This window comes from Bos indicus x Bos taurus, chromosome 12 (genome assembly GCF_003369695.1).
Source record: "Bos indicus x Bos taurus breed Angus x Brahman F1 hybrid chromosome 12, Bos_hybrid_MaternalHap_v2.0, whole genome shotgun sequence".
NCBI lineage: Eukaryota > Metazoa > Chordata > Mammalia > Artiodactyla > Bovidae > Bos > Bos indicus x Bos taurus.
In genome coordinates, this window is record NC_040087.1 from 77,722,666 (window position 1) to 77,746,105 (window position 23,440).

Consider the following 23,440-nt stretch of genomic DNA (forward strand, 5'->3'; position numbering starts at 1 on the left):
AACAGCTGACGGTTTTAGTGCTTTAAGCATTCATTAAGCAACTGGCCAGATATGATAAAGAAACTCCTCTTGCACTCCAAGAGGCAAATAATTAGATGGACCGTGGCAGGAGTCTTGTGGGTTCATCATGGCACTTTTGAAGCCAGTCCTTAACCGAAAACACTCAGGGCAAAGGAACATTTAGAGCAAGAACCTCTAAATTCTCCAAGATTTGTAATGGAATGATGCTCAATTCCATTGTACTCTTTATATAGGTTGGACCATTTGCCTCTCTTCTATAATTTTTTCAGGTTAAGTTGTAGCAAAATATTTTAGCAAACATAAGAAAATAAAATGATATCACTTGAAATATGAAAACAATAAACATTCCAGAGCATTGTTGAGGAATGAGTGAAGCAACAGCTCCCATAACAGATGAGCAGACATAACCCTTCCACACCAGACACGAATGCAAAAGGCATGTGATACTGGAAAGACTCGATAAAATCAACATACACACATGCAGGTACAGATCACATGGTGGTCTCCAAATACAAATGAATTCCATCAGATTTACTGTACAGAACATCAATGGTGACAGATTGCACTTAAAACGGCAAACTTAGTTTTTGAGGGGGGAAAAATGGTGGAGACTTATCCTGGAAAAAATAGCAAAAGAGGTATCATCAAAGAGCTAAAATCTTCTTTGGCATGGTAAAGGGGGAGACTGAGTTTACTAAACTTATTTACATGACATTTCTCTATATCTGTGGGTGATCCAATGCCATTTTGTTACATAAAGTTGTTCAATGTTCTGGAATATGCCTTCATATAAATATTTTATTCAATGTGTTGTATTTATGAATACAACAAATGATATTAAACACAGAAACTGTACAATGCAGACAAACTCTTTGTATGTAGATGAGCAATACACACCAATGGCTCTTGAAACACAGGTCCTACAACATGCAGTTCATCAGTGCTGTCCTCGTTCCATGCAACAGGTCAGACCAGACACAGAGGAAGTGATCTAACTAAATCACAACTAACAAGGAGCCCTCTGCAGTACGTCTAAACATATATTAGAAGAAAGTATTTGACATCCATTCATAGGGAAAAATGCCCTTATAGGTAACTCATGTAAAAAACAAAACAGAGGTACACATTTACTGAAATCTCATTCATTTACAAAAATAAATCTTGTCATAATTTTAACCAATAAACAAGCTTGCAGGAGAGAAAAAGAAACCAGCAAGTAGGGCTAATTACCAAAAACATATAGGTGGGGTTTTTTGATGTGTGTGTGTGTGTGTGTGTGTGTGCACCTGTGCACACATGCACATGGTAGGGTCAGTCCATCTAATTGGAATTTCAAGTTGTTATTCAGTTTGTCACATACTATGGATTATATGTCTTCCCTAAAAATTGATTAATGTAATTCATCTAATGTATTTTAACTTAGCCTATTAAAAATAATAGGCTTTGAAACGGTGTAATAAGAAATCAAGAGAGGTCAAAAGAATCATTATGTTGTATTTGTACTTTAGCATTATCAACAATAAATCTACTCAGATGTTATGCTAACTTTTTATTTATTAAAGAGGAATTCAATATGAAAATGAAATAAGCATAAACAGTTAAATTGATAGTAAATCTTTAATCAGCTAAGCAGGCCAAAATTTTTAAAGGCTGGGCAAAGGCTGTCATGGAGACTTAGGAAAGCAGTGACAAAATAATTCCCCAGTAAATACAGTGCGGATGGGAGAAAATGGCGACTGGGTCATCCTTCCACATAGAAAATAACAAGAGGCCAGTACATGGATCCCACATATAGCTTTCTATAAATGAGGTTTAGTTTGGTCTCAATTAACTGTTCAGAGGAGAAAAACATTGAAATTTATTAAGTATATACAGTTAACAAATATATTTCCAAACAGTTTAGTATCAAACATTTTGAAACACTTTAGAGCCAATGGTGAACATTTTGCATGGTTTCTTCACTGTGGAGTCAACTATTCCTGGACTTTCTCAGTTGCTGTCTTCCCTAAGCTCAGAATTCAGCAGTTGGAAATCCCAAAGGAAGTTAAGAAAGCAAAATCAAACAAAAGCAAGGAAAAAAAAAATACATATATATATATATATTGGATGGACTGAAAACCTGATATTTGAACGTGTTGGTTTGCCTTTATTTTTAATCTAGAATAATTCAACAGACTGCATTCTGAGATCATGGCAAGGCACCTCTAACTCAGCTACAGGGCCACACGGACCCCAGAAGCTGAGTCAGAGGTATGGACCGGTGAAATACACAGTACCTGACTCAGCATGCTGAGCTAAAAAAAATACTTTTTTTTCCCCTAATGTGTCCGGTTTAAAAACTTGTCATTAAACACCAAAAATATTAAAGTCTAATTTATAACTAACATTTGCATTGCTGCTGCAGGAAAGAACACAACAGCCGCCTTGCCCATGCTCTGCCGAGTATGAGTGGAACGCAGCCCAGATCGGGGATGGTGTTAAGTCTGGTTCATTAAAAACAGAAAGGGTTCTCTATCTGAAATGGATTTAGGTAGCGCAATTCTTGTAGGTTGTTAATCATTGATTTTTTTTCCTTTTTTCCCAAATAATGAGGATTCATAGATGAAAAATGAACCTTAATCAGGCCTACAAGGCCTACAGAGTTCTTCTGACCCACTTTCTCAAAAACCAGTGGGTCTTGCTCGCTGGGCAAGGCAAATGTTACCATTACCAGTAAGCTTGTGATATGTATAAAACACACACACACACACACACAAAGAAACTAAGGGGGATGTCAAACCCAGATCATAGAGCGCTTCCCATGACCGCGTTTGACCCCGTTTCTCAGCCCAGCCGCGTGGGCCTCGGGAGCACAGTATCTGCTACTGGACGGGGGGTATATGTGTGTTTCATCAGTAGTGTGAGCCGGAGATCACAGTCCTAATCTTTATAGATGCAATTTGTCATAATAGGTTTAGAAGGCTTTCCGTTTCCCTGATCGCTTCCCAACTAAGCCAACCACGACAGTTAAGATTGGGAGGAACACCATCCCTACAAAAGGTCACAGACAGTAGAGCCAGCAGCCCTGGGAAAAATAAATGGGAAGAAGAGAACTCCAGAATAGCACAGGTTTACAGCATCTAACTAGAAATTTACTCAAGAGTATCTGTGTGCTACAAAACTCGAACTGAAACACATGGATTTCGCCGAAACGGGACTCAAAAAGGAATATGGGTAGCTGTCAGCAGGCAAGGTGTCGAGTGGACTCGTGAAGGTCATTCACATGAAGTGTCACAGTCACAGAAAAGATATTAAAAAGGCATTCCATATCTGGTAGGGCATTCCATGGTCTGAGTTGAGCTGGTTGTCCAGGTGTCTTCTTCTTGTGGGGGGGTGCGACGCGTTGAGATTTATCCACTTGCAACCAAGGAGTTCGGGCCAGCGGGGAGCAGCCTACCCCCAGCGGCTCCTGGGCCCCCGGAGGAAGCGGGAGGGTCTGGCCGGGATAAATGGCTCAACGGCGCTCGGGGGCGAGTCAGTCACAACACCCGTGAGGGTCTGGCTATGTCGTCTTACTTTTGTTGACTGGTTTGCCTCCATTCATGATGGCCGACGCGCTCGTGCTTTTACTCGGCGTCACCCCGGCCTTCGGGACCGTTTCTCCGACGTCATGCAAAGATGGTTCTCGGTACATGGCAACTAGTGGTGGGGACAGGGGAGGAGGGCAGAAAAGGAGACGTTACCTGGTTAGGCTCACGCACAGACCTCCGCTGGAGGCCCAGTCTTTTTTCCCGGAAGTCGAGTAACCCCATCTAGAGGGAATTCCTGTTTTAAAAGCAGTAAAAACCAGCCCCTGAACAGAAAGTATGACTTCCTTTTCCATTTTCCGGTTTTGTGTCTCCAAACCGTGCACGTCGGTGTGCCTGGATTTTTGTCGAGGAGAGAAGGTTTAAATGGGGGCTATAGACACACACACACACACACACACACACACACACACACACACACACACACACAGAGGCCACAGGAAGTATATGAGAATGGCAAGCATTTAATCCAATTCTCTTTGTTCAGCGAGAAAAAGCCAGACCCTCCTCCCACTACATGCTGTCAACACAAGGACACTCATTCCCACTCATCTTCTCCAGTCTAGGTCTTTAGGTCATTAAATTCAAACTCTCAAGTGATTAAAAAGCAACATGATAACACTATGTCAGCTTCGAAGCCATACAAAGCAACAGGCAAAGCCAGAACCTTCTGGAGCTCATTGTTTGAATTTTCTCTCCCGCCAGTCGTGCACAGACCCCCTTAAATAACTGAAGGCAAGTGTGAAACGTTCTATATTTTTATGCCTCATTTTCAAATGTAATCCTGAAAATCTGTAATTGATATCCTATAAGGCAGAAGTGCCGAATGGCAAGAGGATTACTGGGACTGACATCCGAGGAGGCTCCAAGGAATTGAGTAGTATCTGGTGACATCACTGATTCCAATAGTTCATGTGGTTTTGTTAGAAAAGGATCCTAGGGAATCCTGGGAAAGGAACTTCCAGACTGACTGGTGCTTGGGGAAAATGAACTGACTTAAAATCTTCTGCCATCAGAAACACACGTGAATTAGAGCTGCCCAACCTGCTTTTAGGGTTTCGAAAGCTGATATTTTATGAAGATACCTTATGTTTCATTAGGATGAACCACCATATGCATATATACACACATACACATATATACAGTAACGTATACCAATCTTAAATGCACAATATAAGTAGACACCTGTGGGACCACCACCCAGAGCAAGGTAAGAGACATTTCCAGCCTTCCATGAGGTTCCCTTGTGGCCATGGCAGAGTCATGGATGTGGGAGATAAACATGTAATACATCTGATCAGGATACTGCACACACAACACTCACCTTCCAATGGCTTGGGTAGAAAATGAGCTGCTGGTTTGGTTTTCTTTACTCTGTTTCCTTTCATAACTTGCCCTTCTTTATTCAATCCCAAAAACCAGGCTCTGCCAGATTCCTGTTGTCTGTACAGCATAGATGAGTAGATTACATAATAGTTTTCAAAAACAGATTCTTTAAACTTGCACTCAGGGGTAAAAAGTTCCTGTTGAGAGAAAAGGAAGAAGTGAAGGTTAGAGGAAGGGGTGGGAGCTTCCTTGTATTTATTTCCTCTTCCTTCTTGCAAAAACTCGTCTAGGATGGCCGGCCAGGCAGCACTCGGGCATGGATGACCAGATGTTCCTCTTCCTACAGGTGTTAACTTTTATCAACATACAATATGTTGAGAAGAAGCTGCTACTTTGGGGGAAAATATATATATATATATATATATATATATACACGTATGTATGGGGCTTCCCAGGTGGTGCTAGTGGTAGAAAACCTGCTGCCAATGCCAATGCAGGAGAAGTAAGAAACGTAGGTTCGATCCCTGGGTTGGGTAGATCCCATGGAGAAGGAAATGGCAACCCACTCCGGTATTCTTTCCTGGAGAATCCCATGGACAGAGGAGCCTGGTTGGCTATAGTCCATAGGGTCGCAAAGAGTCGGGCACGACTGAACTGACTTAGCACACATTCATGTATGTATGTATGTATGTATATAGGCAAAATTATGGATGTCCTCTAATTAGAAAATAGAAGACAGGAGCAATAGTATTTGGTTGAACAGGATACAATTCAAGCAGGGTATAACCAGAAACAGCACGATAAAGTATCACCCTGTGCATGCCTTTGTGCTAAGCTGCTTCAATCGTGTCCAACTATGTAGGGCCCCACGGACTGTAGCCTGCCAGGCTCCTCTGTCCCTGGAATTCTCCAGGCAAGATTACTGGAGTGGGTTGCCACGCCCTCCTCCAGGTGGTCTTCCAGACCCAGGGGACAAACCAATATCTCCTTTGTCTCCTGCATTTTCAGGCGGGTTCTTTACCACGAGTGCCACCTAGGAAGTCCAGCACCCTGTATTCACAATAAATTTAAATAATAATAATGATAATATTGGGTTGGTCAAGAGGTTACTTTAGGTTTTTCTGTAACATCATATGGAAAAACCCAAATGAACTGTTTGGCTAAACCTCTATAAGATATATTGAAGGTATTTGCTAACCTATTTTCAATATTTCTGTAAGAATTATTATTACATGATAATCTAACAGTTTCCAGTTGTTCACTGGATCACTGATATTACAGGATGACATGTTTTACCTACAAAGAGACAAACTGACACCTCAAACCAAACCCCTGACAATCAGTTGGCACACAAGCTAGCCCCTGAAGCTGAGGCCAGGGGTCATGTTAGCTGGTCATAGAGACGGGAGCTGAAAACCACAACCTAAGCCATGGTCTGGAGCCCCCCTGGAACTCTTCAAGAGAACCATCAATGGCTGTTATGCCTAAGTTCCACTCCACATATTTTGAAACAGCACAATGAGTTAACATGACTTTCAACACCATAATCTACATCAACTGATGAATAACACACAGTTGCTACTTTAAAGTTATTATTAATATTACAAATATTCATAGATGAGTTTTACATACTTCTAGAAGTTAACCTACAAAAGCATTTCTGATAGACTTCGTTGAAAAATAATTTAAAAATTCCACCTTCCTAGTTGCATATCATGGAAGTCACTTAACTAGCTTTTGTGGCTATTTTATATAGGCTCAATACTGTGCTATTCCATATTTATGAAATACAGATGCAAAATAGACCTTTATTGTCATTATCTTTTTGAAAATATCACGTACTTAAATTTTTTTTCACCTTAATAGATTTTTATGACTGCTGAAAAATGGTAACTTTGTTTTCTTTTAAAGAAGTTATTTTCTAGGGAGGGGGGTTCAGGATTGGGAACACATGTACGCTCGTGGCGGATTCATGTTGACGTATGGCAAAACCAATACAATATTGTAAAGTAATTACCCTCTAATTAAAATAAATAAATTTAAATTAAAAAAAGAAGTTATTTTCTATACACATTCAGAAAAACACATCATTTAGGATCTAAAAAAATAAAAGCTTTAAGAGTTAAAATTATGCTAACCATAATAAGGGGCATGACATTGTTTCCTGTAGAAATGGTCTTTAAGTATTTCCCATGAGAGTGTTAATTATCAAGTGGTGTCTCTTGCAGGATACAATTTATTCAGAGTGTGCCATAACTTTAATTCAATGAAAGTTAAATTGTTTTCCAAGGGGAACAGGTTTTGTTAATGGCAGATGCTTCTCATGACAAAGATGACAGTTCTAGTGATTAATTTGATGAGATTAAAATAGCAGAAAGATAGGTTTAGCCCCTCCCAAAGGAATTTATGTAGCCCTCATTTGAATAAGGTACCATCTGAATAAATGTTCTGGTCTTCCACTAAGTTTTATTTCTCCAAATATCCTATTAGTTCTCTCACTAATAAATGATAGCCTTGGTAAGTCAATCTCCAGGCCCTGAACAGAAGAAAGACTAATAAAAGGGTCCGAGTTCACACATTTGTGGTGAGGTAAGGAAAATAAACAGCGCAGGAGCAGCCACCCCAGTCCAAGGTCAGGGTGGGCGGCCGGGAGGAGCTGCCCCATGTCCAAGGAGCAGTGGCTGTGCGGGAGCAGGAGGGCCAAGAGGAGCTACTCCACATTCAAGGTCAGGAGGGGCGGCGGTGAGGAGATACCCCTCGTCCAAGGTAAGGAGCAGCGGCTGCGCTTTGCTAGAGCAGCCGTGAAGAGATACCCCACGTCCAAGGTAAGAGAAACCCAAGTAAGATGGTAGGTGTTGCGAGAAGGCATCAGAGGGCAGACACATGAAACTATACTCACAGAAAACTAGTCAATCTAATCACACTAGGACCACAGCCTTGTCTAACTCAACGAAACTAAGCCATGCCCTGTGGGGCCACCCAAGACGGTGGGTCATGGTGGAGAGGTCTGACAGTATGTGGTCCACTGGAGAAGGGAATGGCAAACCACGTCAGTATTCTGGATCATTGAAAAAGCAAGAGAGTTCCAGAAAAACATCTATTTCTTCTTTATTGACTATGCCAAAGCCTTTGACTGTGTGGATCACAATAAACCGTGGAAAATTCCGAAAGAGATGGGAATACCAGAACATCTGACCTGCCTCTTGAGAAACCTATATGCAGGTCAGGAAGCAACAGTTAGAACTGGATATAGAACAACAGACTGATTCCAAATAGGAAAAGGAGTACATCAAGGCTGTATACTGTCACCCTGCTTATTTAACTTAAATGCAGAGTACATTATTAAAAACGCTGGGCTGGAAGAAGCACAAGTTAGAATCAAGATGGCTGGGAGAAATATCAATAACCTCAGATATACAGATGACACCACTCTTATGGCAGAAAGTGAAGAGGAACTAAAAAGCCTCTTGATGAAAGTGAAAGAGGAGAGTGAAAAAGTTGGCTTAAAGCTCAACATTCAGAAAACGAAGATCATGGCACCTGATCTCATCACTTCATGGGAAATAGATGGGGAAAGAGTGGAAATGGTGGCTGACTTAATTTTTTTGGGCTCCAAAATCACTGCAGATGGTGATTGCAGCCATGAAATTAAAAGACTCTTACTCCTTGGAAGGAAAATTATGACCAACCTAGATAGCATATTCAAAAGCAGAGACATTACTTTGCCCACAAAGGTCTGTCTAGTCAAGGCTATGGTTTTTCCAGTGGTCATGTATGGATGTGAGAGTTCGACTGTGAAGAAAGTTGAGCAACAAAGAATTGATACTTTTGAACTGTGGTGTTGGAGAAGACTCTTGAGAGTCCCTTGGACTGCAAGGAGATCCAACCACTCCATTCTAAAGGAGATCAGCCCTGGGATTTCTTTGGAAGGAATGATGCTAAAGCTGAAACTCCAGTACTTTGGCCACGTCATGCATAGAGTTGACTCATTGGAAAAGACTCTGATGCTGGGAGGGATTGGGGGCAGGAGGAAAAGGGGACGACAGAGGATGAGATGCCTGGATGGCATCACCGACTCGATGGACATGAGTTTGAATGAACTCAGAGAGTTGGTGATGGACAGGGAGGCCTGGTGTGCTGCAATTCATGGGGTTGCAAAGAGTCAGACACGACTGAGCAACTGAACTGAACTGAACTGAAGGAAAATAAAATGGAATGCTCTAAATCTGGCTTATCCTCAAAAGATTAATAAATATAATATTGGTTGAACATGGATCTTCTGGGACAAACAGATTAGAATTTGGCATGTCCTTTGTCATTTTACTGAGACAGGCCAAGGCATCCAAAGGGCTTCCCTGGTGACTCAGAGGGTAAAGAATCTACCTGTAATGCAGGAGACCCAGGTTCGATCCCCAGATCAGGAAGATTGCCTGGAGAAGGGAAGGGCAACCCACTCCAGTATTCTTGCCTGGAGAATTCCATCATGGACTACAGTCCATGGAGTTGCAAAGAGTTGGACATGACTGAGTGACTAACTCTTTCACTTCACTTTCAAGGCATCCAAACATAGAAATAAAACCTAAAGCAGGTTTTATTGTTAAAAATCTGTCTTAGAATCAGCTGGGAGTGGGTTTGGTAAAGGCTGACTCAGTTGACCATTCAGGCGGAGAGAGGAGCTGGAACCTGCTGCCTAAGATATTGGGTCTCTACCCAGAGCCTTCCCTTATTAAGAGGATCACAGAAGACTGATCTTAAAGACTGACCTCTAGCTTTGAAAATGCAGGTCCACAGAGTAGTCAATCTTTCCTTACACGGATCCGGTCCCAACTGCTGTGATGTATGAAATGTGGAGGATGCTGCTTGCCTTGCATTGGCAATTAGAAATGTATTGTTTATACTCTAAATTGAGGAAGTTGAATATGAAAGATAGTGAAGACCCTTGACTCAGAAGAAGTTGTTTATTCTCAGAGTGTACCTCAGTATGGTGGTGCTATTGGTAAAGAACCCGCCTGCCAATGCAGGAGACACAGGAGACATGGGTTCAACTCCTAGGTTGGGAAGATCCCCTGGAGGAGGGGATCTACTACTACTACTACTACTACTACTCTAGTATTCTTACCTGGGGAATCCCAAGGACAGAGGAGCCTAGTGGGCTACAGTCCATAGGGTCACGCGATTAAAGTGACTTAGCACGCACCTTAGTATACCTCTGACACTAAGTCTTTTTAGATACAATGTTTGCATCTTAGGACTCCGAGGAAGTCAATAACACCTCCTTTCTGCAAGCTGTGGCAGTGACTTCACAGGGAGGTGATTCAGTCTTCTACATTAGAGCCAAAGCTTTCAGGCAGTTGTACTGGTGGAGACTGGTCGGTACTTTTTCACCCTTCTTTATTCTCAGTTAAATAATTACTGCATATACACATACTCACATGCACACACACACTACATTTAAGGCTACTATTGTCTAATGCTCTTTGCTAGACTTTTAGAGAATTTAATCTGCTCATGAAATACTGGAGTTGAAAACAATCCCTTCATTCTCAGGAGAACTGGTAGGATTAATAGAAACTGCAATTGGTAACTACTTGTAAGGGACAAATATACTTTTAATTTGCAAATGGGAGACAGAGTAACGGTGAACAACATCTGTGGATCCAGACTGCCTGGCGTCAACCTTGACCCTACTCTTTCCTTGCTGGGTGTCCTTGGGAAAATTACTTAATCTCTGGGCTTCAGTATTCTCATCTCTAAAATCACAAAATCACAGGATAAGGAACTTCCCTGGTGGCCCAGTGATTAAGAACCTGCCAATGCGGGGACACAGGTTCTATCCCTGGTCGAGGAAGACCCCACATGGCGTAGAGCAAGCAAGCCTACGCACCACAATTACTGCAGCTGAAGCGCCTAAAGCCTGAGCTCCAGAACAAGAGAAGCCGCCTCAATGAGAAGGCCACGCGCCCGCAACAAAGAGTAGCCCTCACTCTCAGCAACTAGGGAAAGTCCATGTAGCAACGAAGACCCAGCACAGCCCAAAATAAATAATAAATAACTAAATAAACAATCATAGAAGAACAGGCTGGTTGGAGGAACTGAGTGACACCATTGCTGACTCTGGACTCTTTCTTAGATCTTGAAGCTGAGCAAGTACACCACTTGCAGGCTTGCTGGGTGCAGCCCAGCAGAGCACATGTGAGGATAAATGCCCCTCACTTAGTCTCGGAGTTGAGCAGACAGACGGAGTGGCAGAAAAGGTGACGGTTCTCATGGGAAAACAAAAGCCTTAGATCTTTAGTGATCTGGTTTTTCAAGGAATAAAAATACCCAGATTTCTAGATAAAAATCTCCTGTGTGTGTTGGCAACGATTTGTTTGTTCCCGCTTTTGTTTTTCAATATAGTGTGTATCAAGGATCTGAGATGGCCCCCTGAACACATCAATTTGAGACCCCCAGCGTGGACCAGCAAGAGAAGAACTAAGGAAGGAAGGAACCCCAGGAGGCTTGTCAATACAGCCCTAACCTGATAGATGGTTTTTAAACGATTGAGCAATACCAAGATTGTGCCAGTGAGACATTCTACAGCTGGCAATGATAGTATGAGAAGACGTATTTAAGTCTAAGCTCAGCTATAAACTCTTTGAAACTGCCAAAAGGAAATAGATAAGGAGTTTGGTATGTCTTTTTCTCCTCCTTCCAGACTATATTTAGAGCCACCAACACTGCCACAGCAAAAATCAACAGCGATAGAGTCCCAGCAGAAGCTTAAATATTAACCTGTAACTTTGCCAAACGAAATCATCAAATCACAGAAGAGAAAAAAACACAACAATGAAACAAAAATTTCATATCTCCTTTTCTGTTGTGGTTGTTTTGAAAGGAAAGCACCATCTGTGGTGTACTTATTATCTTAACAGTAGCAGCAGAATTCCTCTTTGGAGGGAAACGTTTTTGTTTAGGAAAATACCGTGATGGGCCATTTGCATGCAGCAAGCTAGGCTTCTCCGATCAGAATGAGAGAAGGGGGTGGGGGGAAATAGAGGACCCAGGTTCCACAATTTGTAACCAATGAATAAGCCATAAACCCAGATAACTCAGCATAATCAAAACCTAATAGCTAACAGTAACCTTGAGAATCTGACTCAGTGGTTGGCAAATTACAGTCCATGGGCCAAATTCATGCTACAAAGTTCAGAGGAGAGCTGAGATTGCATGGCCTGCAAAAACTGCAGTATTTACTGTACAGTCCTTTGCTAAAAAATTTTGCCAACTCTCATCTAAAGATAAATTTCAAGGACTTTCCAACCTAGGGAATTGGGGGAGGGGTCATTAAGCTAGTTGCGAATATTTCCAAATGAAGTCTGGATTGCACTTATTTTCATATATACAAATGCAGACCATTTGAATCAGTATTTTCATCAGTGTTTCAGCCCTGGAAAAGCCTTAATGGTATGTTTTGGGTCTGGGCTTCCTGTGAAAGTGCTGGGCTAACTCACAATCCATTGAGTTACTACATCTCTTTTGTTTTTATCTCTGACTATATTAAAAATTGTTGTTTTGTTGCTTAGTCACTAAGTCATGTCTGACTCTTTCCAACTCTGTGGACTGTAGCCCACCAGGCTCCTCTGTCCATGGGATTCACCAAGTAAGAATACTGGCTGCTGCTGCTGCTGCTGCTGCTGCTAAGTCGCTTCAGTCGAGTCCGACTCTTAGCGACCCCATGGACTGCAGCCTACAAGTCTCCTCTGTCCATGGGATTTTCCAGGCAAGAGTACTGGGGTGGGTTGCTATTTCCTTCTCCTGGGGATCTTCCCGACCCAGGGATCAAATCCAAGTCTCCTGCATTGGCAGGCAAATTTTTTACCACTGAGCCACCAGGGGAGCCCTCCTGTTACTATACAGAACAAATTAATAAATGATCATGAAATTTTAGTAAATATTGATTCAGTTCAGTCAGTTCAGTCGCTCAGTCGTTTCTGACTCTTTGTGACCCCATGAACCGCAGCACGCCAGGCCTCCTTGTCCATAACCAACTCCCGAGTCCACCCAAACCCATGTCTATCGAGTCGGTGATGCCATCCAACCATCTCATCCTCTGTTGTCCCCTTCTTCTCCTGCCCTCAGTCTTTAAATTGGCATTATTCATAAGCTTGCTATTATTTTTATGATTAGAATAAAAATTTATTAAAGCAAGAAAATGGAAACAAATATATTTACAATGTATCTTTAAATAAGAAGCTTTAAGATTATAATTAAAATATGTGGGAACTGGTTCTATAATGTTAAATCTGTTTTCTCCATAATATAGACATGAATAAATTCCTAAAATAATAATGCTTGCAACATGAACAGATGGTATCAGTGCTATAAATATTAGCAAAACTACCACAAAATAAATATGTTTGAAGAAGTATTAACCCAACCATATACCATTCTCACAATTTGTTATGGCTTAACAATGGATACCTAATAATACTACTAACAATATCATTATTGTGTTAGTAACACAGGGCTTCCCAGTTGGTGCTAGTGGTAAAGAATCTGCCTGCAATGCAGGAGACACAGGTTTGATCCCTGGGTCAGGAAGATCCCCTGGAGAAGGAAATAGCAACCCAGTCCAGTATTCTTGCCTGGAGAACTCCATGGACAGAGGAGTCTGACGGGCTACCGTCCATAGGGTCACAAACAGTCAGACACGACTGAGAGACAGTACACATAATTACAGATAACACTTAAATTGTGTATAATTCTGTACCAAGGACTGTTCTGTACATTTACCTAATCAACTAACTATTCCACACTATAATCTATGAGATTGGTACTATTAGTACCCTCATTTTGGAAATGAGAAACGGAGCCCAGAGGGGTTAAGCAATTTGCCCAAGAACATTTATTTTCATCAAGATGACTAATTTAGCTATTCCTATCCATTTATCATTCAACTGAAGAGAGGTATTTCATTTTCAAGTTTAATCATGTTTTTAATTTTATTTTTTTTAATTTATAGTTTGCTTTTAATTGTAGGATAATTACTTTATAATAGTGTGATGGTTTTTGCCATACATCAATGTGATCAGCTGCAAAAATGGGCTGAATTCTTCACCCTCCCCTGAATCAAAGGTCTTCAGCATGTCATTTGACTTGTCTTCTCACTGTGAGCTAAGGGGGAGAGGGCAGAGGCTTGTCAGGCACGTGTTCAATTGGGTTTGCCCTCTCAAGCTCTCCACTGCCCCGAGAGCACGCCTGGGCTAGCCTGCTGGAGGAGGGACACGTGGAACATAGCCAAGTTGCCCAACTTAAAGTAGCCTGTTTCCAGACAAGTGATCAAGTCCTACCAACATCGACAGAGCCACCTAGCCCAGCTCCATATGACTCTGGATGCACAAGCATTACACATTCAATTGTTCTATCCTACTTCAGCAGTCATTGTTGCCTACCTGGTATCATTAAGGAATTGATAAGCCATACAAATCAGTATTTACTCAGTGAGAACACAGGAAATATGTACCTTAGGGCTTTCTTGCTGGCTCAGTGGTAAAGAATTCACCTGCTGATGCAGGAGACATGGGTTCGATCCCCGGTCCAGGAAGATCCCACATGCCTCGGAGCAACGAAGTCCATGCACCACAATGGAGCCAGTGTTGTGGTGTTGAGCCAGTGTTTTAGAGGCCAGGACCGCAACTACTGAAGCCCGAGCGCCCTAGAGCCCATGCTCCTCAAGAGTAACCACCGAAGTGAGAAGCCCAAACACCGCAACCAGAGAGTAGTCCCCACTCAGCGCAACTAGAGGAAAACCCACACGGCAATGAAGATCAGGCACAGTCAAAAAGAAATACACAAGATTATTTTTAAAATGTACCTTTTACAGCTACTCTTTATCTACATCTAACTACGGGTGAAAACAAATATAAATGGAAAATAGTAATAACTGATATATGCTATCACCTTGGCAGAAGTGTCACATGTCTTAGGATATAATTGTTAAGGGGGAAAAAATAGAATAAAAGAGTTAAAAAAAAAAGAACAAGAATACATAGGAATACTTAAAATGAATCTCTTCTTCTCTTCACCCAAGGCACACACACCTTCCCCAGCCACTGAATGATGGAAAAAACATTTGTACATGCCTCTACAAGCTTTTTCTACTTTCTTTCCTTTAAGCTCCACTTTAAGTTAGACCTTCCCATAAAACTTTTTGTGTGTGTTGGCATTGTGTATTTTTCCTAATAAAAATGCTCAGTCAAAAACCACTTGCATAAATAAAAACCAAACCACACCAATAATCAAAAGTATCCATTCATCCAACCTACAAAATACAAGCTTCCATAGAAAAATGAACTAGAAGTAGGTTCTGAAATACTCCTAAAATGTCATATTTGTTGAAAAATATTAACCTATATTGAGCTTTATGATTTTTAGAGCCCACCCACATATATTTCGTTTGATTCAACAGTGCAGTTAAAAATGCTTTGAGAAGAATAGCATGATCCCATGTCAGAGATGATGATTTTAAGACTCTGAGGGCTTAGGTCCTTATAAGCAATGGATTAAGATGTTTTCATGTATATTTGTGTGATATATTGTGTACATACTGCTGCTATTGAGCAATATTTATTAATAACAACAATGTTGAAAGTATGAGCCAAAGGTAAGGGGTTTCCCCCGCACTCAGAATATCAAATAAATCATCTCACTGGAATAAAAGAGGTCAGTAGTAAAAAATTACCAACACTAACAAAAAGGAAAAAAGGAAAAAGAATCATCATCACCATGAATGTGTGGAATACGAGGAAGCTCACGTGGTGCTGAAATGAAAACCCAAGGATTGTTTTCCTTTGCTTTTATTTTATTAGCCAGAAACACACTGGCCATGAGTCCCCAGATTCTGGTTGCAAATTGTTTGATAATTCTAAAGGTTACACAAAAGGGCATACACAGACCACTGAAGAGAAAGGTCAGGAAAGTCAGAAAAGAGGCAACAGCCACACTTCGTGGGACGAAGAGTGACCAGCGAGAGGAGAATGTCAACCTATGGCTAAATGTCCTTACCCGGATGAAGGCAACACCGTGAAGCTCAGTCCTGCTGTGGATTTAATCATATAATTAGCACTGAATTATTTTCATGTTATATTATGAATTTTACAGGCAAAAATAAATTGTTTTACTTTCCAGGTTGTTGGTTGAGAGTATGACACTAGGAAATGGGAATAATTATATTATTTAAAATTGATCAAAATGTGTGTATATATATATATATATATACATACACATATATGAAAAATGAAAGGGTTAGTCAGTCATGTCCGACTCTGTACAAGTGCTAAACTTTCTGTCCTAGATATTACATAATAAATTTGAAATTTTAAATACTGTGAACACACATGGTAATAAGTTTCCATTATTCTGCACTTAATAATGTCTAAATCCATTGTTAACTGGATAAATAAATGCATGAAATTTAGGCATTATATTATGGCCAGTCACTGTTCTTGACCTAGAGATACAATTATGAGCAAAAATGATATAATTGGTAGTCTTAAGGCAGGAGGGTCTAGCAGAGGAAACAGTTACACTATTGATCATATCGTTACAAAATAAGACAAATTCTTACAAGAAAAGCAGTTATTTCTGTGAGAACACATAATAAACAAGTCTGACCTCGCCTGAATGGGTAAGGAAAAAACATTGACCTCCGAGCTAAGTGAGTTAGCTAGGCTTAGAGCAGGATAAGGGCTTTCCTGGTGGCTCAGTGGGAAAGAATCTGCCTGCATTCAGGAGACTTGGGTTCAATCCCTGGGTGGGGAAGATCCCCTGGAGAAGGAAATAGCAACCCACTCCAGTATTCTTGTCTGGGAAATCCCATGGACAGAGGAGCCTTAAGGGCTACAGTCCATGGGGTTGCAAGAGTTGGCTATGACTTAATGACAAAGACATAACAACAACAGAGCAGGATAAAGAATATTCCTGGAGGGACTTCCCTGGTGGTCCAGTGGTTAAGACCTCACCTTCCAATGCAGGGAATGAAAGTTCAATCCCTGGTTGGGGAGCTGAGATCACACATGCCCCGTGGCCAGAAAACCAAAACATAAAACAGCAGTAATAATGGGAAAAATTCAATGATGACTTTAAAAATGGACATTAAAAGTAAAAAATTAAAAAGTACATTTCTGGTAAGGGCGACATCATGTGCAAAGGGCCTGTGGCAGGAGCAGACAGATTTTAGAGGACAAAAAAGGAAACTGAAATTGGAACGCAGAGTGTGAAAGAGACCGCAGTAAAGATCTGGGGTCTGGGTGTTAAACATGTGCCAAACTGGGAGGTCACATGAAGAGTTTGGGGCTTTCCCTGAAAACAATGGAACAGCAGTAAACATTCCATTGCAGGGGCATATCAAAGGCAGGTGGGCATTTGGAAAGACCACTCCGGCAAAACTGTAAAGAATGGAGAAGAGAGCCAGTTTGGATTCAAGGATGCTGGCTGTTCACTTCAGTACCAGGCGCAGATGTCGGCAGCGGAGACAGAGAGAAAAGGGCAGTTTGGGGAAATATTTAGGAGGTCAAATGGTCAGGACCCTGTGACTGTACATGGCGGCTAAGGGAGAAAGAATGTCAAGCACAACATGTAGGTTTTTTTGCTTATGGAACTGGATGACATTTGGTGTGTGTTCACTGCTGTTTTTGAAAGGTCAAATACTGTAGTTCTTGGGCAAAATAAAGCTTCTGTGTATAACACAAGTTTGCATGGTGCTTTCTGTCCTTTTATAGGATATTATTTCAAGTATTTAGAGAGTAACTTTCCACAGTGTTGTACTGAAATCAGTTACCTTAGGTACTAAGGACTTGTTGGTAGGTATGTCACAGTGTGTGTTTTCAAGAGTTTCACTTTCATATTAGTACAGCGGATCAATATTACATTAGCAATCACAAAACAGAGCTTCCTGTGTTGTGCTGAAGGCCTGAGAGGCAGAGTCTAGAAGCGGGCATGTCATTTGCAGTTGTTCAGTCATTTGCAACCCCGTTGCTGTTGCTATTTAGTCTAAGTCGTGTCTGACACTTTGCAACCCCATGGACTGCAGCATGCCAGGCTTCCCTGTCCTTCACTATCTCCCAGAGCTTGCTCAAACCCATGCCCATTGAGTCGGTGATGCCATCCAACCATCTCATCCTCTTTGGCCCCTTCTCTCTTGCCTTCAATCTTTGCAGCCCCATGGACTGCAGGAATAGCCAATCCTGCCTCAAAGAAGGGGATAAGCTTTTTAAATGTTATACTATTTAACTAGGTTTTGAAAGCTGAGTCAGAGTTTGTGAAAGTGAAGAAGAAAGATAAAAACAGCCGATTTGGAAGGAAAAGAACTGTATTTTAGAAATTATAAGAAGCTCTTTGAGGTAGGGGTCCTGGATGAGAGTGGCTGGAAGCTAAGCTGTGTGTGGAGAAGTGAAGCTGGAAGACAGAAAATCATATTGGCCACGCCGTGAGATTGTGACTTTCTATTAAGCAAAGATGAGCTCCAGAGATGTCCAAGAAAACAGATGATGTCCTGAGAATGTGTTTTCAAAAGATAACTGACCGTGTGATCCAGCAACCATGTTCCTTGCTATCTTACCCAGATGAGCTGAAATTTGCATCCTCGAAGAGACCTGCCTAGGATGTTTATAGAGACTTTATTTGTGATTCCCAAATATTGGGAGCAACCAAGGTGGCTTTCGATAGGTGGATGTATAAGCAAACTGTGGTAAATCCATATGTCAACTATACATGGGCGCTTGCCAAGGGCATTTGCCATCTGCCTCTGCAGAGGCTGAATCCTGAGATGCTGCAGCTCTGACCTTCAACTTGTCCTGAAGGGAGTTCAGTGTGGAGAATGAGGCTCTTTGTGCTCCAGGAAAACTGGTGGAATAGGTCTTTAGATAGTTACATATTTCCAGGAACTGATTTCATGAGCCCAATCCTTGCATTTTCTCATATTTAGAAGAACACTAAATGCCTTCATGGTGACATCAGCTCCTCGAAACTAGCAGAAAACCTTTTTGTAAGATAAGTGCTTGATTGCATGAACTCCCTCTTCATCCAAATCACATATAAATATGTCCTTCCCCGCTGCCTCTTTGGAGCAGTTCCTCGGAACTGTCTGAGATGCTGTCTCCTGGGCAGCAGTCCTCATTTTGCCCCCAAGTAAAACTGTGAAGAAGGCTGAGTACCGAAGAATTGATGCTTTTGAACTGTGGTGTTGGAGAAGACTCTTGAGCATCCCTTGGACTGCAGGGAGATTCAACCAGTCCATTCTAAAGGAGATCAGTCCTGGGTGTTCTTTGGAAGGAATGATGCTAAAGCTGAAACTCCAGTACTTTGGCCACCTCATGCGAAGAGCTGACTCATTGGAAAAGACTCTGATGCTGGGAGGGATTGGGGGCAGGAGGAGATGGGGACAACAGAGGATGAGATGGCTGGATGGCATCACCAACTCGGTGGATGTGAGTCTGAGTGAACTCTGGGAGATGGTGATGGACAGGGAAGCCTGGCGTGCTGCGGTACATAGGGTCGTAAAGAGTTGGACATGACTGAGCAAATGAACTGAACTGAACTGAAAACTTAACTTACAACTTTCATGTGGTACATCTTTTTTAGTCAACACACACAATGGAATCAGATAGATCAGATATTATTCAGCAATAAAAAGAAATGATCAAGTCATGGGGTATCTTAAATGCCTATTAGTAAATGAAAGAAGGCAATCTGCAAAGGATGCTTGATGTATGATTCCAACTCAATGACATTCCTGAAGAGGCAAAGTTATGGAGAGAGTAAAAAGATCACTGGCAGTGAAATTATCGATATGATAATGATACATTATCTAGATGACATTGTATATGTCCTATATTTACCAATATCCATAGAATGTACAACACAAAGAGTAAATTCCAATGTAAACTATGGGCTTTAGCTCATAGTGCTTACATGCTTGCACGCTCAGTTGTTCAGTTGTGTCCAACTCTTTTGCGGCCGCATTGAGTGTAACCCACCAGGCTCCTCTGTCCACGGGATTTCCCAGGCAAGAATGCCAGAGCAGGTTGCCATTTCCTCGTCCAGGGGATCTTCCCAACCCAGGAATCAAACCCACCTCTCCTGTGTCTCCTGCATTGACAGGCAGATTCTTTACCACTGAGTCACCTGGGAAGCCCTTAGTTTATAGTAGTATACCAATATCAGTTCATCAATTATAAAATATGTACTATAGTAATCTTAGATGCCAATAATAAGGGAAACTTTTTAGGGGTGGGGGTAACTTGGAACTCTACTTTCTGCTTACTTTTTCTATAAACCTAAAAGTCCTTAAAAAGAAAGATAACTCAGAATGGAGGAGGATTTTAGTCCAGGGGCAGAGATTTACAGGTTCTAAATAGGTTCTCCCTTTAATGTCTTAATAAATTCCACATTAGGAATCGCTTACAATTATGCATTGAAGATGCTATATTAACAGTTCTCAAGGACAGTGGTTGAATATCCAGATTGAAGAAGCAAAAATGGAATCTCTAGATCAGTGATGGGCAAACTGCAGTCCCCAGGCAAAGTTTTATTAGCACACAGCCAAGTCCACTAATTTGCTTATTGCTTTGACTATTTTTGAGCTACAATAGTAGCTGATTTGTAGCAAATGAGACAGTATGACCCACAAACCTAAGACATTCATCTGGCCCTTTACAGAATATGTTTGCCAGCTCCTGTGTTAGATTCTTATTGGGACTGGCTGAATATGTATGGCCTTCATGGGATTCCCTCATTTCAGAAGAAATCATATTGAGATACAAGAACCTTCTCAGAAAAAGAAAAAATCCATTTGCTGACAGATCCCTCTGAGAATATCTGAGATTTGGAGATATGATTCTGGAGAAAGTTTTCCAGCCAACAAACTTATGGCTACCAAAGGGGAAGGTGAGGAGGGATAAATTAGGAGTCTGGGATTGGCAGATACAAGCTACTATATACAAAAGAGACAAACAACAAGGTCCTACTCTATACTATGGCTCAGGGAACAATACTTCATATCCGATAGGTAATGGAAAGGAATATGGAAAGAAAAGAGAGATCAGTTTTTCTATAAGGTCGTAACCATAGCTCAGGGAACAACACTTCATATCCGATAGGAATGGAAAGGAATATGAAAAGAAAAGAGAAATCAGTTTTCTCTAAGGTCGTAACCATAGCTCAGTGGTAAAGAATCTGCCTGCTAGTGCAGGAGATACAATTTCAATCCCTGTTGGGAAGATCCCCTGGAGGAGGAAATGGCAATCCACTCCAGTATTCTTGCCTGGGAAATCCCATGGACCGAGGAGCCTAGCGGGCTACAGTCGACGGGGTCACAAAGAGTCAATACATATATCACAGAATCACTTTGCTGTACATTAGAAACTAGCACAACATTGTAAATCAACTATACTTTATTTTTAAAAAGTCTCATTTTGAGGCTGAATGCTATGGTCATTCCACCTTAGAGATGAGTCATGTGTCTCTTAGGCTGTTTGCATCCCTGAGCTGCAGGGCTTTAAGAACCCAGGTCATGGCTTAGGCTCCCAGCAGGCAGGGGCTGGTCCAGAATGTTGCTTTCTGAAGAATCAGCATCTCAGGGCAGACGGCTGGTGAAATGGCAGGTGACTCAAGGGCCATCCGAATACTCTGCCTCCTCCTGCCTCAAGGTAACTATGGATCAGGTAAAACAAAGTATCCAGAAGAACCTTCTTTGTTGTCAACAGTTCTTCCCAGAGGGTATATTTTTCCCTGCTGCCTTCTCTGTTTCAATGATTTTAATGCTTTTATACCATATAATTGGGGCAACCCACTCCAGTATTCTTGCCTGGAGAATCCCATGGACAGAGGAGCCTGGTGGGCTGCAGTCCATGGGGTCGAAAGAGTCAGACACGACTTAGCGACTCAACCACCACCAACAACCAGGTGGAGCTAGTGGTAAAGGACTTGCTTGCCAATGCAGGAGACATCAGAGACACAGGTTCGATCCCTGGGCTGGGAAGATCCCCTAGAGGAGGGAATGGCAAACCACCCCAGTATGCTTGCCTCGAGAACCACATGAACTGTATGAAAAAGACAAAAAGATAAAACTCCACACTACCCATCCTCTTAACCCTCGTATATTTCCTTCTAGCTAGCTTTTTTTATGTCTTTTGCCTCTTAAAATTTACCTTAAATAGGAAGAATCAAAACGGTTAGATAAAAATAAATACATGAAGTCTTCAACTTTCAAGGAATTCAGACAAACTTGGCCAATCGAATCTTAAACTGGGGAGAGAACTGAAGACTGTGATGAGTGGCTCTCATGCGCACGGGAGCTGTTAAATCTTAACAGGTGATAGACAAGTAGGCAAACTAGTCATATGGTTTAGTCACAGTTCACGACTGGAAGGCGAGTCTGAGTGGCACCATCACGAGGTGATTAAATCGTGTGTGCTTCCTCCAACTCCAATTTGCAAATGAGAGTTTAGGTCCATCATCTTTAGGCTTTGGTGGTGATAAGAGTGTATGTTTATACAACACTCCACAGAATTTTCAAGAATCCCTTCTATAGTTTTAAAGTGGGAGTTGTTTAATTCATGGAGAAATACCTAATTTTAAACATAGGATGACTAATTTTAAACATAGGATGCCTGATTTTAAACATAAAATTATGCATGAACTTGCAATGCATGAGAATTGCAAGAGCAGAGTAGTTCTTACCAATTGTATATAAAAACATATGCAATTAAAAGAGAGACACTGTTTTAGTATGAAGTCACAGCAGGCTTATTTTTCAGAGAAGAAAGCTTTCTCTTCAGGCTGTGTTCTCTTCTTTGGAGAGGATAAAAAATGATAAAAACCACCCCTCCTTCAAGGAAACACTTCTTCCAGAACAATCTCTTCTCATGAACTTAGATATAAGATAAAAACTGATTCAGATGAACTCATGCAACATAAAACCTTTTCTTTGTGTTTTAATCCTTTTAATTTTATAAAAGGCAGTGTTTTTCTGGTTTATAGAGGTATATGAAAATTAAAATCATTTGTATGTCAGAACCCATGTTTAATTACTGTGGTCTTCTGCATGAGATTAATTGATTTATTGGTAGGATAGCTATCCTGGGCACTAGAAACATTCTTTAGAATAATTTGAGAAAAGAAGCAAATATCAGTAAAATCTACATATTTTAATAGACTTGGCATTATGCTATGCTAAGCTTTTCTTTTCTGTTAAAAATTATTAAAAATCAAGTTAGTATGTAAAACAGAATACATAAATGTTACTTGAATTCAGTGTTGCAAAAAGTTGAGTTTACTTTAAATGCAACAAAAAGATATTTACTAAAATGACTTTTCAAATAACCCTGAATTCTGATGTTTAATTGAAAGATTTTTAGTGGTTGTTAATCCCCGAGGACTACTATATGACGTCATGTATAGATCCAGTAGTCATGTATGGATGCGAGGGTTGGACCAAAAGAAAGCTGGGTGCTGAAGAATTGATGCTTTTGAACTGTGGCTCAAGA

The 23,440-nt window shown here is 41.2% G+C and overlaps 1 protein-coding gene across 2 annotated transcripts in view; it reads right to left on the reverse strand.

Annotated features, from left to right (window-relative positions):
* Positions 1-1,280: 1,280 nt before the first annotated feature.
* Positions 1,281-23,440, reverse strand: part of FGF14 (fibroblast growth factor 14) — a 633,342-nt gene continuing 611,182 nt past the window's right edge. The window contains exons 4-5 of one of the 2 annotated variants that reach the window (XM_027557925.1): positions 4,912-5,110; positions 1,281-3,699 (exon numbers count right to left, since the gene is read on the reverse strand). In XM_027557925.1, coding sequence (XP_027413726.1) covers positions 3,563-3,699; positions 4,912-5,110 — 336 coding nt within the window. In that variant the 3' untranslated portion in view covers positions 1,281-3,562. The remainder of the gene's footprint in view (positions 3,700-4,911; positions 5,111-23,440) is intronic. The other variant, XM_027557926.1, reaches the window with a different exon arrangement.